The 19,808-nt window shown below is 47.1% G+C and overlaps 1 protein-coding gene across 4 annotated transcripts in view; it reads right to left on the bottom strand.

Annotated features, from left to right (window-relative positions):
- The window catches only part of VPS16 (VPS16 core subunit of CORVET and HOPS complexes), a 959,900-nt gene that overhangs the window by 412,847 nt on the left and 527,245 nt on the right, over positions 1-19,808 (bottom strand). For 3 of the 4 annotated variants that reach the window (XM_063934116.1, XM_063934114.1, XM_063934115.1), the window contains one exon: positions 19,440-19,567. The exons of the other annotated variant lie outside the window; for it this stretch is intronic. In XM_063934116.1, coding sequence (XP_063790186.1) covers positions 19,440-19,567 — 128 coding nt within the window. The remainder of the gene's footprint in view (positions 1-19,439; positions 19,568-19,808) is intronic. 4 annotated transcript variants of the gene reach the window in all.

Here is a 19,808-nt window from a genome sequence, read left to right as displayed (position 1 = left end):
ATATATATATATATATATATATATATTGTAACACGAGGCTTTCTAGAATGTGCTCTGCTACAAAAATCCACCAACGACCGACTCCAGGTTTGTGCAAGAACAACAAATACCTTTTATTCAGGTAGCTCAAAAAATAAGAATTTACTTACCGATAATTCTATTTCTCGTAGTCCGTAGTGGATGCTGGGAACTCCGTAAGGACCATGGGGAATAGCGGCTCCGCAGGAGACTGGGCACAAAAGTAAAAGCTTTAGGACTACCCGGTGTGCACTGGCTCCTCCCCCTATGACCCTCCTCCAAGCCTCAGTTAGGATACTGTGCCCGGACGAGCGTACACAATAAGGAAGGATTTTTGAATCCCGGGTAAGACTCATACCAGCCACACCAATCACACCGTACAACTTGTGATCTGAACCCAGTTAACAGTATGATAACAGAGGAGCCTCTAGGAAAATGGCTCACTACAACAATAACCCGATTTAGTTAACAATAACTATGTACAAGTATTGCAGACAATCCGCACTTGGGATGGGCGCCCAGCATCCACTACGGACTACGAGAAATAGAATTATCGGTAAGTAAATTCTTATTTTCTCTGACGCCCTAGTGGATGCTGGGAACTCCGTAAGGACCATGGGGATTATACCAAAGCTCCCAAACGGGCGGGAGAGTGCGGATGACTCTGCAGCACCGAATGAGAGAACTCCAGGTCCTCCTCAGCCAGGGTATCAAATTTGTAGAATTTTGCAAACGTGTTTGCCCCTGACCAAGTAGCTGCTCTGCAAAGTTTTAAAGCCGAGACCCCTCGGGCAGCCGCCCAAGATGAGCCCACCTTCCTTGTGGAATGGGCATTTACTGATTTTGACTGTGGCAGGCCTGCCACAGTATGTGCAAGCTGAATTGTACTACAAATTCAACGAGCAATAGTCTGCTTAGAAGCAGGAGCACCCAGCTTGTTGGGTGCATACAGGATATTTTCAGGGTCCTGACAACATCTAGCAACTTGGAGTCCTCCAAGTCCCTAATAGCCGCAGGCACCACAATAGGTTGGTTCAGGTGAAACGCTGAGACCACCTTAGGGAGAAACTGAGGATGAGTCCTCAATTCCGCCCTGTCCGAATGGAAAATCAGATAGGGGCTTTTGCAAGATAAAGCCGCCAATTCTGACACGCGCCTGGCCGAAGCCAGGGCCAACAGCATGGCCACTTTCCATGTGAGATATTTTAAATCCACAGATTTAAGTGGTTCAAACCAATGTGATTTGAGGAACCCCAAAACTACATTGAGATCCCAAGGTGCCACTGGAGGCACAAAAGGAGGCTGTATATGCAGCACTCCCTTGACAACGTCTGGACTTCAGGAACTGAAGCCAGTTCTTTCTGGAAGAAAATCTACAGGGCCGAAATTTGAACCTTAATGGACCCCAATTTGAGGCCCATAGACACTCCTGTTTGCAGGAAATGCAGGAATCGACCCAGTTGAAATTCCTCCGTTGGGACCGTCCTGGCCTCACACCACGCAACATATTTTCGCCAAATGCGGTGATAATGTTTTGCGGTCACATCCTTCCTGGCTTTGATCAGGGTAGGGATGACTTCCTCAGAAATGCCTTTTTCCTTTAGGATCCGGCGTTCAACCGCCATGCCGTCAAACGCAGCCGCGGTAAGTCTTGAAACAGACAGGGTCCTTGCTGGAGCAGGTCCCTTCTTAGAGGCAGAGGCCACGGGTCCTCTGTGCGCATCTCTTGACGTTCCGGGTACCAAGTCCTTCTTGGCCAATTCGGAGCCACGAGTATAGTTCTTACTCCTCTCCGTCTTATAATTCTCAGTACCTTGGGTATGAGAGGCAGAGGAGGGAACACCAACACCGACTGGTACACCCACGGTGTTACCAGAGCGTCCACAGCTATTGCCTGAGGGTCCCTTGACCTGGCGTAATACCTGTCCAGTTTTTTGTTGAGGCGGGACGCCATCATGTCCACCATTGGTTTTTCCCAACGGTTCCCAATCATGTGGAAGACTTCTGGATGAAGTCCCCACTCTCCCGGGTGGAGGTCGTGTCCACTCCCGGAATGAACACTGCTGACAGTGCTATTACATGATTTTCCGCCCAGCGAAGAATCCTTGCAGCTTCTGCCATTGCCCTCCTGCTTCTTGTGCCGCCCTGTCTGTTTACGTGGGCGACTGCCGTGATGTTGTCCGAGCGGATCAGCACCGGTTGACCTTGAAGCAGAGGTCTTGTTTGGCTTAGAGCATTGTAAATGGTCCTTAACTCCAGAATATTTATGTGAAGTGATGTCTCCAGGCTTGACCCCAAGCCCAGGAAATTCCTTCCCTGTGTGACTGCTCCCCAGCCTCGCAGGCTGGCATCCGTGGTCACCAGGACCCAGTCCTGAATGCCGAATCTGCGGCCCTCTAGAAGATGAGCACTCTGCAACCACCAGAGGAGAGACACCCTTGTCCTAGGGGACAGGGTTATCCGCTGATGCATCTGAAGATGCGATCCGGACCATTTGTCCCGCAGGTCCCACTGGAATGTTCTTGCGTGGAATCTGATAAATGGGATTGCTTCGTAGGAAGCCACCATTTTTCCCAGGACCCTTGTGCATTGATGCACTGAGACTTGGCCTGATTTTAGGAGGTTTCTGACTAGCTCGGATAACTCCCCGGCTTTCTCCTCCGGGAGAAACACCTTTTTCTGGACTGTGTCCAGGATCATCTCTAGGAATAGAGGACGAGTCGTCGGGATCAGCTGCGATTTTGGGATATTGAGACTCCAACCGTGCTGCCGCAGCACTACTTGCGATAGTGCTAACCCGACTACCAACTGTTCCCTGGATCTCACCCTTATCAGGAGATCGTCCAAGTAAGGGATAATTTAAAACTCCTTTCCTTCGGAGGAGTATCATCATTTTGGCCATTACATTGGTAAAGACCCGGGGTGCCGTGGACAATCCAAACGGCAGCGTCTGAAACTGATAGTGGCAGTTCTGTACCACAAACCTGAGGTACCCTTGATGAGAAGGGTAAATTGGGACATGACCAGAGACACCATATAATCCCCTTCTTCCAGGTTCGCGATCACTGCTCTGAGTGACTCCATCTTGAATTTGAACCTCTGTATGTAAGTGTTCAAAGATTTTAGATTTAAAATAGGTCTCACCGAGCCGTCCGGCTTCGGTACACCAACAGCGTGGAATAATACCCCTTTCCCTGTTGCAGGAGGGGTACCTTGATTATCACCTGCTGTGAGTACAGCTTGTGAATGGCTTCCAATACCGTCTCCCTGTCGGAGGGAGACGTCGGTAAGGCAGACTTTAGGAAACGGCGAGGGGGAGACGTCTCGAATTCCAATTTGTACCCCTGAGATACCACCTGAAGGATCCAGGGGTCCACTTGTGAGTGAGCCCACTGCGCGTTGAAATTTTTGAGACGGGCCCCCACCGTGCCTGAGTCCGCTTGTAGAGCCCCAGCGTCATGCTGAGGACTTGGCAGAAGCGGGAGAGGGCTTCTGTTCCTGGGAACTGGCTGTTTGCTGCAGCCTTTTTCCTCTCCCTCTGCCACGGGGCAGAAATGAGGAGCCTTTCGCCCGCTTGCCCTTATGGGGCCGAAAGGACTGCGCCTGATAATACGGCGTCTTTTTATGTTGAGAGGCTACCTGGGGTAAAAATGTGGATTTCCCAGCAGTTGCCGTGGATACCAGGTCCGATAGACCTACCACAAATAACTCCTCCCCTTTATAAGGCAATACTTCCATATGCCTTTTGGAATCAGCATCACCTGACCACTGCCGCGTCCATAACCCTCTTCTGGCAGATATGGACAGCGCACTTACTCTTGATGCCAGTCGGCAAATATCCCTCTGTGCATCACGCATATATAAAAATGCATCTTTTAAATGCAATATAGTCAGTAATATACTGTCCCTATCCAAGGTATCAATATTTTCAGTCAGGGAATCCGACCAAGCCACCCCAGCACTGCACATCCAGGCTGAGGCGATTGCTGGTCGCAGTATAACACCAGTATGTGTGTATATACATTTTAGGATATTCTCCTGCTTTCTGTCAGCAGGTTCCTTAAGGGCGGCCGTATCAGGAGACGGTAGTGCCACCTGTTTTGACAAGCGTGTGAGCGCTTTATCCACCCTAGGGGGTGTTTCCCAACGTGCCCTATCCTTTGGCGGGAAAGGGTATGATGCCAATAACTTTTTAGGAATTATCAGTTTTTTATCAGGGGAAACCCACGCTTCATCACACACTTCATTTAATTCATCAGATTCAGGAAAAACTACGGGTAGTTTTTTCTCACCAAACATAATACCCTTTTTAGTGGTACTTGTAATCTCAGAAATGTGTAAAACATCTTTCATTGCCTCAATCATGTAACGTGTGGCCCTACTGGAAGTCACATTCGTCTCTTCACCGTCGACACTGGAGTCAGTATCCGTGTCGGCATCTGTATCTGCCATCTGAGGTAATGGGCGCTTTAGAGCCCCTGATGGCCTTTGAGACGCCCCGACAGGCCCAAGCTGAGTAGCCGGCTGTCTCATGTCAGCAACTGTCTTTTGTAAAGAGCTGACACTGTCACGTAAGTCCTTCCATAAGCCCATCCACTCAGGTGTCGACCCCCTAGGGGGTGACATCACCATTACAGGCAATTGCTCCGCCTCCACATCAGTTTCCTCCTCATACATGTCGACACAAATGTACCGACACACAGCACACACACAGGGATTGCTCTAATAGAGGACAGGACCCCACTAGCCCTTTGGGGAGACAGAGGGAGAGTATGCCAGCACACACCAGAGCGCTATATATAGACAGGAATACCACTATATAACGTGCTTTTCCCTTTATAGCTGCTGTTATTATCAAAACTGCGCCAAATTAGTGCCCCCCCTCTCTTTTTTACCCTTTTCTGTAGTGCATTACTGCAGGGGAGAGTCAGAGAGACGTCCTTCCAGCGGAGCTGTGATGGAAAATGGCGCCCGTGTGCTGAGGAGATAGACTCCGCCCCCTTCTCGGCGGCCTTTTCTCCCGCTTTTTTGGTGAGTTCTGGCAGGGGTTAAAATACATCCATATAGCCCTGGGGGTTATATGTGGTGTATTTATGCCAGCCAAGGTGTTTTACATTGCTGCTCAGGGCGCCCCCCCCTAGCGCCCTGCACCCTCAGTGACTGGAGTGTGAAGTGTGCCTGAGTAACAATGGCGCACAGCTGCAGTGCTGTGCGCTACCTTGTTGAAGACTGATGTCTTCTGCCGCCGATTTTTCCGGACCTCTTCTTGCTTCTGGCTCTGTAAGGAGGCCGGCGGCGCGGCTCTGGGACCGAGCTCCGAGGCTGGGCCTGTGTTCGGTCCCTCTGGAGCTAATGGTGTCCAGTAGCCTAAGAAGCCCAATCCACTCTGCACGCAGGTGAGTTCGCTTCTTCTCCCCTTAGTCCCTCGATGCAGTGAGCCTGTTGCCTGCAGGTCTCACTGAAAATAAAAACCTAAACTTTCACTAAGAAGCTCAGGAGAGCCCCTAGTGTGCACCCTTCTCGGCCGGGCACAAAAATCTAACTGAGGCTTGGAGGAGGGTCATAGGGGGAGGAGCCAGTGCACACCAGGTAGTCCTAAAGCTTTACTTTTGTGCCCAGTCTCCTGCGGAGCCGCTATTCCCCATGGTCCTTACGGAGTTCCCAGCATCCACTAGGACGTCAGAGAAACAAAGATATACGTAAAACAAAGATCACTGTCTTTAGTATAAACTACCAGGGAGGTTAGGCCCTGCCTCACTCCCTCTTACTTAATAAGGAACCGTTCAGGTCACGGCATCCTGACACTAGTGGCCCAGCCCTCCAGATCCCACTGTCCCTAGCAGGCCTATCACCTGGACACTAACTGCCTTCAGGAGCCCTGACTCATGGGAGAGACTCTGCTTTAAACCCAGCACCCAGGTGCTGGCTGATGAAGCATCTTCTTGGGCTAAGAAGCCTATAAGACCTGGTCTGGGCCAAATGGATAGGAACCTGGTCCATCCACACTTCGCACCTACCCCCAGGATCCTGTGTGTAGCTTACAGGTGGCAGAGTACCTCTCCTGCCACATATAGATATATATATATATATATATATATATATATATATATATCTATATCTATATATAAATAAATAAAACACAGAGCAGTCCTAGACCGGAGGTATATATCAGAATACTCGTACAATATATTCTGTAATATGTACACTCTTTCTTAACTAACGCTGCCTGTAAGAAGACATGTACTGTACAATACTCAAGTGTCTGTAAAGTCTCAGCGCTGTGGACAGTCTGCTTTTCAGGGTAGACCTTGCCCTGCATTTCAAGAGACCAGTAGCAGCTATGCTCAGAAGATGGAACCCAACATCTCTGTCAGGAAATGTGGGAGAGTGTGAGGCAGCTCCAGGGCGGGAAATCTGCGAGGAGATGACACCCTGGGCCGGGGCTACATGTCAAGTGCCAACTACCCTATGCTGGGCCTCACTGCCGGTACTACGGAGCCTTACCAATAGGGGCGCTAGTACACCCAACCTGTACTCCTATGCCCTGGCGGATATAGTGTGGGACCCCTCTTACCTCCTCCCTTCATAGTAGCCACGCGAACCAAGAGAGCATCTGCGACTATGTGCCTACGCCAGAGCGTCTCTGCCGCAAGTACCCAGGATCTGAGCCGCATGAGCATGCAACGCCGCTTGGGAGGTGATGTAGACACAGCACTGAATGTCACCCTGACATAACAGCGCTGCATCCCTTGAAGTCTTCTATAGCTTTTTCAGGGCTGCCCTAGTGAAGCTCGCCTGTTAGGTGACCTGCTGCCTGCAGGCACCATTCGAAACTGAGCTCCCAGTGCCTGGAGGCGGGGTTATAGAGGAGGCCCCATTGCATCCTTGGACAGTCAAAGCTTTGCCTGATGGTGCCTCTGGATCCAAGATCCCAATGTTTTCCCTGTGGAACACAGTGTACCCCGATGCAGAAAATTTGAATTAAGTAATTTTCCTATTTTCAACCTGAAGAGTACCTATATTAAAATTTCAGCTTCCTAACGTATCAGAAAATAAGAGAATAAGTGATGAGTCAGTCAATCAGTGGGTGAGTGATACGGTAAAGTGACAAGACCATATTTGCAGTTAATGAAATTCTACACACTGGACGTGCAATCCAAATTTTGATCTGATTGTCCATTTGGGTCTTATCATTTATGCAGCATAAGCCAAGCACTGGTAGAGACGTCATTATGTCAACCCCCTTTTCAGCCCCTAAGGGGAGGTTTATTAAAATGATAATTAAGTCGTTTTCTATTTCCCACCTGAAGAATACCTATGTTAAATTTCAGCTTTCTATCATATCAGGAAGTAAGATAATTAGTGATGAGTCAAGTAAGTGAGTGAGTGAGTGCATAGGTAAAACGTGACAGGACCATTTTTGTAGTTTATGAAATTCTACACACTGGAGGTGCAATCCAAATTTTAATCCGATTGTGCGTTTGGGCCTTATCATTCATGCAACGTAAGACACGCATTGGCAATGACGTCATTATGTCAATCCCCTTTTCATCCCCCAAGGGAGGTTTACTAAAATTCAATTCTAATTGCGTAGTTTTCCTATTTTTCACCTGAAGCCTTCAGCTTCCTAACATATTGGTAAGTAGGAGAATTAGTGATGAGTCAGTGAGTGAGTGAGTGGGGGCTTTCACATTTATATAGATATGATTACTTGCCCTTGCTTGGTATGTTACATTGGGAAGACAAAAAGAGTTTTAAACTTCTGCAATTTGGAACATACAAGAAACATCAGAAATAAAAATACTGAATGATAGTCTACCTAGTCACTTTGCCCAGTATCACAAAAATAATGCAGATTGTTTGAAGTTTAGAGTTAATGAATTTGTTGGTTTAGATAAGAGGGGGTGACAGAAAAAGAAATCTCATGTCACAATCCTGACTGAATTCCTTATGTACTGTGACTTACCTCTGCCATCTCTCCAGCAGTTCCGTTTATCCATCATGTTGGGTTTAAGCCAGCACACCAGATCCAAGCCCATCCTGACCTGCCTGCATTCAGCATGCAAACTGCAGTCTGTATTACTTACTCCTGATTAAGCTACATGTGTAGGAATTCCTGTGTGTGAGTAATCAGCAAGTTCCTGTGTTCAGCATCTGGTCTCTCTGTTTATTGTGTCCACATGAAGTTTGCTGACGCTGCACGCTGTCTCAACACTGTCCTCCATGATGTCTGCTTCCCGGTGTTTGAGCGTAGTCCAGAGATTCCCCCAAAACCGGACCTGGGCGCAGCCATCTTGGATTCTATCAGCTGATCCTCCATTGTCCAATTAAGGAGCTCCTTCCATCAGCTGATTATAGCATCCAATCACTGAACGCTCAATACTATAAAGGGGATTTCCTGCTGATATGAATCACCAGAACAACAGTCTCCTCTCAGGAAAGACAGCTCTGTGCTAAGCTCCTACATTCTAGTGATTTTGCTCTAATCCAATTCCAGTCTGGTACGTTCCAAGTTCCATGTATTTCTGCATTTACATCTGCCTCTCTCAGGACTTCCAGTGTCATCATTCAGGATCTAGCCTGGTCAGCACTCCAGTGCATTCTGCTTCCATTCCGGTCTCCAATCTCTGTAAGTACACCTGCATCTCCCAAGGACTCTCCCGGAATGATGACACTGATCAAGCCTGGTCAGCACTTCAGTTCATTTCGGTTCAGTCCTGGCCAGTATTCAGATTCCAGTACAGTCACCATTTCAGTTCCAGTCTGGTCAACATTCTGGTTCCAGTCCGGTCACCTTTCCCTCTCAATTCCAGCCAGCATTCGGTTTACCACTCTGGTTCCATTCCGGCCAACATTTCAGTAGCATTATGGTCACCAATCAGGTTCCAGGGAACTCATTATTCAGAACCAGCAGTGATCAACAGTTCCTGTTTAATAAAGTTGTTACTCATGTTATTCCGCTTTCGGGCTTGCTAAAAAACAAACAAATCTTCAAAGTTTATATATTCAATACCTGCCAGTTCAAGTTCCATGCATAAAGCCTGGTTAAAGCCTCCTTGCATCATTCACATTCCCTCTGGGTCAGCTCCGCCCATGAACACATGCCTAAGCCAAACCCAACCCTAACCCTCAGGCATGACACCTTACAAAGAGAGAACCATATTGGATTTTAAACTTGAACTCCCTATCCTTTAGCCAAAAGGGTTGAATGAAGAGTTTGAGATCACTGCTTTCATGTCTCACTAATATAACCTGTGGTCAATATAATATTGGCTTGCTTATATTGTGTATATGCATATAAGTTTTAAATAAACTTTGTTTTAGTCATATTGAGTCCTTCTATGAGAAATCCCTATGTTAACAAGAAATTTGTGCTGAGATGAAACATTGTAACATACTTGTGAGCTTATAACTGTGTGAATTTGTTTCTGCTATTGCGATTTATCACGTTTTGCCACTGTCTATATAATGACTAATCTGATGGGTATTATTTTCCTATAAATCAGAGTTTTGCTGACATGTGTGTGCATTTAAAAGACACATTTTTGTATGTTGTTTTCAGCATTAGCTTTTTCGATGCAATTGTTTATTCTATATGTTATGCAAATACTCTGGCTCTGGTTATGTAATGCTATAAAGGACAGTCAATCACTCTGTAAAGGGGGGTACTCACGGAGCGATATTCAAAGCAATCTGACTAGATTGCTTAGAATTTAAGCATTATCGCTCCGTGTGTACCCCCCACAGCGATAACGATGCGCAGCCCCGCGCATCGCTATCGCTGGTGCTAGATTGGCCTGCATGCAGGCCAATCTACCAGGCCGTTCACTTCACCTGCTGGGTGAAATGAGCGCACCCCGTCTCCCCCCGCACGCTCAGCACACGTCGCGCTGTGCTGAGCGGGGGGAGAGATGTGTGCTGAGCGGTTCGCTCAGCACACATCTCTCCCACATCGGCCCATCTATATGGGCCTTAAGTGTCTAGCCGCTGTATGATTGAGTATGGCCAATTAGAAAGTGATTAGATTATCCATGTAAAAGCCTGAATACATTAGATTTACAAAAACACATGGTTGTAGTCTATTATGGATATAGAGCCATAAATATATGCGATAAGTGCATTGTTATATGTGTATAAATTAATTTGTTAAATTTGTTTGTGCTGGCTTGATGTCATGAGCCAATTTCACTTGAAAAACATTGTTAACTGATAAAATTTACTGATTGGAACCCCCTGATGCTAAAAGCACAAGTCCACGTCACCACTGACAAGCACTCTGATACAGTATATTACGAAATATGTTAGGGCGGAATCTGGTTACGTTATTATTATCCATTATTTATATGGGCCCCCAAGGGATCAGCAGGGACAATTACACAGTACATAAACAAATAATCAAAACAGGAAAACAGTGACTTACAGCCGAAAATAATATAGGACAAGTACAGGGTAAACAAACATACCGTACTGTAGCTACATCAGTAGATGACGCTGACATAAGTATCAGGGTGGCAAAAAAATGTGAGATTTGGTGCCGCCGAAGATGGTACAGCCGAAGTAATAAAAAAGGATAAGCACATGAGGGAAGAGGGCCTTACTTGTGAGAGCTTACATTCTAAAGCGGAGGGGTAGACAGGGGTGACACAGATGAGCTAGACAGAGTGTGTGGAACAGAGGGTTAGGATGAGATTTGGCTGGGGTTGGTGAATAAGTGAGTCTTGAGAGCCAGTTTGAAGTTTTGTAGAAAGGTGGAGAGTCAGCAGGGGAGATTAAGAGAATGTTGCCTGATCTGTGTCTCCCGATCTTCATGCTGCAATCTGGCTGTTGTAGACCCGGCGCACTGCGATTCCTCTGGTGGCATCCAGCATGGTATGTGGACTCGGTCCAGTGCAATGAACAGTTTTGCCTAATGGAGATTCTAACAAAACAATATGGCAACCAGTCCACACTGTTTATTTGTTTGGTACAAGCATTTACGTGCTTTTAAATCTTGATTCATGTGCTTTATGGATTAAAAACTTTTACGCACTATGGAGCGTCCCCTTTGCTTCTTTTTTTGACAATATACTATATGTATATGTATATATAGTATACACACACACACTACAGCAAAGCATTGGGACAATGGGCCTGATTCAGACCTGATCGCTAGGCTGCGTTTTCATACAGCCTGCAATCAGGTCTGAACTGCACATGCATATGCACCACAATGTGCAGGTGTGTCCGTCCGCAGCATCGGGGAGCACCGGGCAGCAGCGGGATGGTGCGAGAAAAGCGATCGCATGGGTGACTGACAGGTAAACTTTTGTTTGTGCAGCTCTCCTGCACATGCAATCGCACCCCTGCGCAGCGATTTCCCCCTCCCCTGTAGGCGGCAACTAACTGATCGCAGGGATGCAAAAATTGCACCTTAGTGATCATGTCTGAATTAGGCCCAGTGGGTGCTGCCAGTAAATACTATAACATAAACAGGGGGCCATAATAATTAATATATAAAGGGGCAATAATAAATATTTTACAAATAATAAGGGGGAAAGATTATATATATATATATATATATATAGTTTCCAAGATGTGCACCATACTGAGCTGGATTAAATGTCAAGAGCCACTGACTCCTTTCAACGTTTTAATTTACTGGAAATTTTTGTCAGGCTATCCATACAAACATAGAATCTTACCTTATACCCCCACTCGCCCGTCAGGCTTCTCCCATTCAATGTGCTTAGAAGTGACATCACAGCACATAAACCGTTCCGGGTTTCTATGGTGATGGTAAACAGTGTGATGCGGTATACGCGAAGACATCACTTCTAAGTGCCACATCCACAAGAGTGCCATATATTTTTTTTTCTTCATTTTTTACATACAGCGGTTACATACATCAATTTCTAAAGCACCCAGAAATAGTTACAAATCACTAATTATTTCCAGTTATTTATATTGTGCACACATATTTTGCAGCGCTTTACAGAGAATAGTTGTCAATTCACATCAGTCCCTGCCCAGGTGGAGCTTTCAATCTATATTCCATACCAAATGTTCATGCACACGCACAAACATTCAAGATAGAGTTAGTTTTTGTTGGCAGACAATTAAACTAGCAGTAAATTTTTTTGATTGTGGGAGGAAACCGAAGTGCCTGGAGGAATCCCACAAAAGCATAGGGAGAATATACAAACTCCACAGTTAGAGCCATGGTGGGACTCAAAATCATGACCTTAGTGCTGTGAGGCAGTAATGCTAACCATTACACTGTCCGTGCTACCCAAAGCCTAACCACTAACATTTTTATTTACATATTCTTTCCTTAAATAACTTTTGTTTATCTTTACTGTATTTTAAAATAAATGTATATTTCAATACTCACTATTTATTCTGTGTGCAAATAATTTTGTCGCTCTAAATTTAGTTTCAGAATACAATTTTTTTTTTAATTCAATACTTTATTGATTTTCTGTTTTTCATTAAACAAAATTACAAAGAAAAAACAACGCAAACCCACAACAGATCCCCAACCCAGGGAATGCGCAGATTCCCATGTCCAGTAGGGACCAGTTATCACAGTTATCACAGTAAACAGGTGCAGGCTTACATTCCGAGACATAAATAAAAGTTAGAAGCAATATCACATGTTAACATGAAGCTTATAGAACAATGTATGCTGTACAGAGTCGTCTATGGCAACACATCATAAATATCGAGCTGATCACAGAGCTATAGCACTGGCACGGGAATAGCCGACCGCGGGCACCAGGGGACATGTAGCCCTCAGTAGCGGGTGCTCAGACGCTCTGGGTCCTAGAGAGCGGGGACTCAAGCCATCTAGCCCACAGGTCCTGATATTTTTTCTCCGCTTTCCTAGTTAAGTATACATATTTCTCATGAGAAGCCGTATCATTTACAAGTGAGACCCAGGACCGTAGTGTGGGCGCATCTTTGGCTAGCCAAAGCCTGGCGATACACACCTTAGCCAGGCCGCACAGATTATTTACATATCGTTTGGCAGGGGGGTCCAGGGCATCCTCCTCCACAGCAGATAACACACATGTCGTCGGGGAGCATACAGACGAGGGAATACCCGTTGACACCAGGGCGTCAGTAACACCCGACCAGAATACGGCTACCATGGGACATAGCCAGATAATGTGCCAAAAGTCTGCATCCAGATTATCGCACTTAGGACATCTGGAGGAGTGGGTACCCCCTATGTGTCGCAAACGCACCGGCGTCATATATACTCTGTGTATTATAAACAGTTGGATTTGTTGATATCTAGTGGTGGTAGTGGATAATCGTGGAGAACATAAAGCACCCTCCCAGATCTCATCAGAGATGGCACCCAAGTCAGATTCCCACTTGTCCCTGAGAAGGGACAACGGGTCAGAGTAGTGAGATCGAAGCATGCTTGTATAAATGTTGGACACCAAATGCCCGCTTCCCAGGGACTGCAGGAGAGACTTGACCGGGGAGTCAGCAATCATTGAGGAGTATCGGGAAATTGTGCGTTAAGTGCATGTCTCAGCTGCAGGTATCGGTAGAAATGTGAAGAGGGTATACTGTAATCCTGTTGAAGCTGCAGGAAGGACCTCAGTATACCATCGTTATATAAGTGTCCCAGGGACGTCACTCCCCACCTCCCCCACACCGCCCCAGTCCGCAGCGAGGCCAATTCTGGGAAGCCACGGGCATCGTCCAGAGGAGTATCCGGGTCGATACCCTGGCCTAGTAGGATAACATGCACCTGTTTCCATATGAGGACGGACTGTTTTATTATAGGGATCTTGGACAAGTTAGGGTTCCTACAAAGAAGCATCTGTAATGGAGAGCCAGCAGGGTAGACCTGCAAAAGCATTTGTGAGTGTATAGTGAGAGCATCCGGGGCATTCACCCACTCCCATATATGTGCCAACTGCGCGGCATAATAATAAATTTAGATATATAGGGAGAGCTAAGCCTCCCAGCACTTTCGGCCTGGAAAGGACGTCAAGTCTCAACCGTGCTCTCCTGCTGGCCCATATTAAAGAAGAGAGTAAACTGTCAATCAGTCTAAATGTCTTCAAGTTAATATATATAGGGGATTGCTGGAGAACATAAAGGAGTTTTGGCAAGTATACCATTTTTACCAAATTGACCCTGCCAGTAACAGTCAGGGGCAGAGACCCCCAAACCCTGACCTTCGAGCGAAGATATCTAATCTGTGGCATGATATTAAGGGAAACATAGGTACAAGGGTCATTCGATACCCATATACCCAGGTATTTGAAAGACTCTACCCATTTAAGGGGGGTTTGGATCACTGAGGCCTCCGAGACCGGGCCTCTAAGTGGAGTAATGGTGGATTTATCCCAGTTGATTTTGAGCCCGGAGAAACGTCCATAGTCAGTTATTAAGTCAAGGAGTTTAGGTAAGGAGGAAACGTAATCGTCCACAAAGAGCAATAGGTCATCAGCGTATAACGCTATCCTGTCCTCTCTTGCGCCAACCCTAATACCCACAACATCCTGAGTTGCCCTAATCAAACATGCCAGTGGCTCAATAGCAATGGCAAACAGAGTCGGAGACAGAGGGCAGCCCTGCCTCGTTCCCCTGGATAGGGGGAAGGAGTCCGAAACAAACCCGTTCACCGAGACTCTGGCCATGGGCTGAAAGTATAATAATTTAACATAATTGATAAAGTTGGGGCCCACACCAAATCTACTCATAGCCTCCCAGAGGAAGGCCCACTCCACCGAATCAAAGGCCTTTGCGGCATCTAAGGAGACTATAACGGCAGAGCAGTCCTCTTCCCGAGAAATTTGGAAATGAGTGAACAGGCGCCTCAAATTCACAGCAGTGGACTTGCCAGGCATGAAGCCCGTTTGGTCAGGGTGAATAATTTGGGAGATAACACGGCCAAGTCTGGAAGCTAGAACCTTGGCCAGGATTTTAATATCCGTGGGCAACAGGGAAATAGGACGGTAGGATTCAACCCTCCTGGGGTCCTTATCTGGCTTGGGAATCACTATAATCAAAGCCTCCGCCATAGACGGGGGAAGCGCACTTTGGGCAAAAATTTCACTGAACAACTCAAGCAACCGAGGGGCAAATAATTTAGTATGTTTCTTATACAGTTCTGATGGGATGCCATCAAGGCCAGGGGCCTTACCATCGGGGGAGGCAGAGTTCGCAATCTCAATCTCCTCCACCGACAAAGGAGCGTCTAGAAAGGCCCTGGCCTCACTGGAGATATGGGGCAAGTGGACTCCATCCAAGTATTCACACAGTTCTACTGGGGAACAGGTCAATTTAGAACTATATAGTGCCTGATAGTATGAGACAAATTCCGCCACGATCTGGGGGGTGCGGTCCAGCACAGACCCAGCTGAATCCAAAATTTCCACTACAGTATGAGAGGAATGGTCACCCCTTGCAAGATTGGCCAAATAAGAACCTGGTCTATCCCCAGTAGCATATTGGACATGCGAGGAGAAGAGAAGTCTGTGCTGGGTTTTCCCCCACAAGTAATCCTTCCATTCACCCTGCGCATGGAGCCACGCCAACTTAGAGGCGTCCGAGCCATCCCGCACATACGTCACCTCTGAAGCAACCACCCGGGCCTCCAATTCGGACTCATGTTTTTTAAAGGAGGATTTAAGACTCCCCACCCGTTTAATCAATGTTCCTCTCAAGAAAGCCTTGAAAGTGTCCCATAGCAGAGACACATCCGAGGTGTCATCATGCATAACAAAGAATTCTAACCAGCTAGCCTCCAATTCGGATCCCTCACCCATATGCGTCAGCCAAAAGGGATTCAATTTCCACACTGCTTGGCCTCGCTGACAGTTTTAGTCAATATGTAACGATATAGGGGAGTGATCCGAGATACCCCTAGTCTCATATTTGACACTTTGAACTTTGGGCAAAAGCTCCCGGGACAGAAGAGCTAGATCTATCCTAGAGAAGGAAGAGTGAGAGCATGAAAAACATGAGTATTGCCTCAAATCAGGATTCTTCAATCTCCAGGGGTCAACCAGACCCAACTCCGAAACAGTGTCTGCAAATGGGGAACGCTTGGGCTGTGGGTTGGAGGACGCCCCGGACAACCTATCCAACTCGTGATTTAAAACGTTGTTGAAGTCCCCCATACAGATAACAGTTATCCCAGGGGAAGCTGCCATACAGGCAGACGCCTTTTTAAGGACGTCATGCGAGTATGGAGGGGGCACATACACAGCCAGCAATAACAGGGGGACGGAGTTAATTCTGCACTTGAGAAATACATATCTACCCCATTGATCCGTTTGCACAGAATCAAGCGCAAAGGGAACAGATTTCCTAATTAGGATCGACACTCCCCGGGACGCTGCAGTATGCATAGAATGGTAAGCCCAGCCCACCCATGGTTTTTTAAGGGACATAATCTTGGTACCCAGTAAGTGGGTTTCCATCAGGCAAATAATATCCGAAGCATAAAGCTTAATCTGTCGAAGGATCAAGGAGCGTTTAATTTTGTCATTGATCCCCCGCACGTTCCACGACAGAAACTTAACCAAAGCCATAGCAAAGCATTGTTGTAATATTGCAGAGTGCCCGCGGCCAGCCACAGCCAGTGAATATCAAAGAAGATATGCCCGCAATTAGTTGCAACATAGACATAGCGGAAATAAGCACATCGCACAGCAAAAAATGAAAACACATGAATACTAACAGTCTAAAGTAACCCCCACCCCCACCCCGTATACCACCTAAAACTAGCAGCATACCTGGTTCCCTAACAACAAAACACCCTAACTCCTACCAATAACAGCTACGGCAGAGAGCACCGTAACATACTCCGCCAATACCAACCAAGGTCAAATTCCTATATCCACTAAGGGGGCCAAGAATATAATGACCTTGAGACCGGAGAATCCCCCAGCTAAACTCAAAACAAAACCAATCCCCCCCTAGACCATTACACCCACCCCAACTAAATAACCGTCTACCCCTGAAAGACTTTATGGCAGAGCAATCACCGAGAGCATAAGGCCCAAAATCAGCGTAGAGGCAACGTCTAACAGTCGCCCGTCTCCACAGAGCCACCCACTCCCAGTGAAGGCCCATACGGGCCGCAGAAAGCCCTAACGTGAGCAACATAGCAGCACAAGACAAGCAGTAGCGTATTGACTAGCTGAGGAATCACATACAGGATTGCAATCAGCGGCCACCGCTCCCCGAGCCGGAAAGCGTCCATCCAGCCAAACTGACATCTCGCAAGGAGTCATAAAGAACATATCCACAAACAACTATACATCCCTCCCAAGACAGTATAATAATAACATAGCAGGCATAAAAGAAACAGTATACTTGCAAGTAGAGAAATCAAATGCATAAGTTCAATCAGCGGCTAACGCCCGCCGTGCCGGAAAGCGTCCGTCCAGCCATACTGATGCTTCACGAGGGGTCATGAAGAATTTTGTTTCACCATCCGAGACCACCCGCAGTTTAGATGGAAAGAGCATGGCATAGGGGATATTCAGTTCACGCAGCCTGCGTTTCACATGGAACAAACTGAGCTCTATCTTTCTGGACGTCGACAGCAAAATCCGGAAAAACTGAAACCGGGGAACCGTTCCACTTAAGGGGACCCTTAGTGCGGGCCAGTCTCAGAATCACATCTCTATCCCGATAATGAAGGAGTTTGGCAATAAACGTACGGGGAGGTGCCCCTGGAGGTAACGGGCGCATCGGGACCCTATGGGCTCGTTCCACTGCGAAGTGTGAGGTGAACTCCTCCGCTCCAAACGCATCCAGCAGCCACCGTTCAAGAAATTTTTCAGGGGAAGCACCCTCCTCTTTCTCCGGGAGTCCGACGTAACGGACATTATTTCGCCGCAATCTCCCTTCCAGATCTGTCATCTTTTTATGTACCTCCATCATCTGAGACTCCAGAGCAGAAGTGCGTCTACCGAGAGGCGTAATCGTGTCTTCCAGCGTTGAGGTGCGCGTCTCAACTTCACCGACCCTCTCTCGCACCCGCTGAAGGTCTTGGTGTATAATGGATAAGTCCGCCTGGACCTGACCGATCCTGTCGGCCAAGCGGGCTTCACTGGCCGTGACCACATCCAGCACCTTTTGCAAAGCAGCATCGGAGGCCTCCACAGATGAGGAGCTAGCTGACGGAGAAGGCGGTGCCGAGGTCGACCGCACCCCCCCCCCTGTTGGGACCGTGTCGGCGGATTTCTGGCAAACTTCTCTAACTTCGCCGCAGCCGCGGCAGTCGGATGCGGTTTGACCATTATAGCCGAGCGGACGGCAGGGAGCAAGAAGTATAGAAAATAGTATATCAAGAACTGTCCAGGGGCGGCCAATTAAGAGTATATCAGGATTGTCCAGTCGCTGCCTGCGGGTAAGTATAGTATATCAAAACAGACCAGTGAACATGTATGATATCGGAAGAATCAGCCTCTGTCAGCACAGAATGAGTAAATGCAACAGGATATAAAAATATATATATATATATATATATATATATATTTTTTTTTTTTTTTCCCTCAGCATATGGGGCACATGCAGCATAGAACTGAATTAAATTAAATATGCCCTGTGGAGCTGAGACTGAGCAACACAGAGGCCCCCCAAGGGTTAATAACACACTGTTCCCCGTCCCTATGTGGAGCAAAGCTCAGCAGGGCAGCAGTTATATCATGGGGAGGGCACCGGCACTTATAGCACTCAGCCATGCCGTGCACCACCTCCTCCCCAGCAGTAGATCACAGGATGTCAGTGCAGGAGCCGGATGGTACAGGCTGGGGCCGCCGAAGGGAGCAAGGAGAACGACAGCGGGTCACGTGACGGCGCCGCGGACCGCTCGCAGATGCTCCCAGGCAGAGACAGGAGCAAGGTAGGAGAGGCGCCCGCCACAGTCTCCACAGTGACGGCAGAGGGGAAGCCTCGGACTTAGGTGTGAGCAGCGCTCAAGACGGGAGCCGGATGCAGATACTCAACGCGGGCAGCAGGATGGCGGCGTCCCACGTGTTCTAGCAGGCCCGGGGCCCCCGCACATTAGAAACACTCTGCTGGAGCGGATAGCGGGCAGATGGGTCCCAAAGCGGCACAGGGGCACCTCCACACTGTACTGCCGGTATTGGGGTGGACTGCAGGCCCAGGGGGGGACACAGGATGGTTAATCAGGATGAGGTAGCTGGAGAGACACACAGCCTGTGTGCTACTCCATGTCCGCCGAAGCCACGCCCCCCAGAATACAATTTATTTTGTTAAACTTCACTTAAAGCATTCAGCTCAGGTCTTCGTTACACTTACCTTTCATTTGGTAAGTAGCTGCAGCAATATTAAATGTCGAATGGACAAGTATTTTTTCTCCAACATAATGGCACTGTGTATTTGAGCTGTGTATACATTAATATTTGTTTGGGCGGACACATGATTTAAAAGGATACTGCATAATACTCAATGGTATTCCAATCTGGTAGTGATTGATAGCATTGAGAACACGAAGATCATGACACATATTTACAAATTCTGAAGGCGAGTATGAATCTAGAAAACATTTTCCAAAAGAAGCAGCCTAGATTAAAAAGAAAGATGGATTAGTGTCATTAACAAAACATGTATTCATGAAATGACAGCATGCCAATGTTATTTAAATTATTTTATTTACAGAGAAAAGGAGATAACTATATATTATTTATCCAATTCACAGTAGGCATTAAGTATCATGGTACGATGGTGTTCTCGGGCTTGAGTTAGTAAGGAAAAAAAAAATTCTCTCACATTCATATCCATTATGCACTATGCTGTCTTAAATT

This window comes from Pseudophryne corroboree, chromosome 7 (genome assembly GCF_028390025.1).
Source record: "Pseudophryne corroboree isolate aPseCor3 chromosome 7, aPseCor3.hap2, whole genome shotgun sequence".
NCBI lineage: Eukaryota > Metazoa > Chordata > Amphibia > Anura > Myobatrachidae > Pseudophryne > Pseudophryne corroboree.
This window is presented reverse-complemented; position numbering and strand designations above follow the sequence as displayed.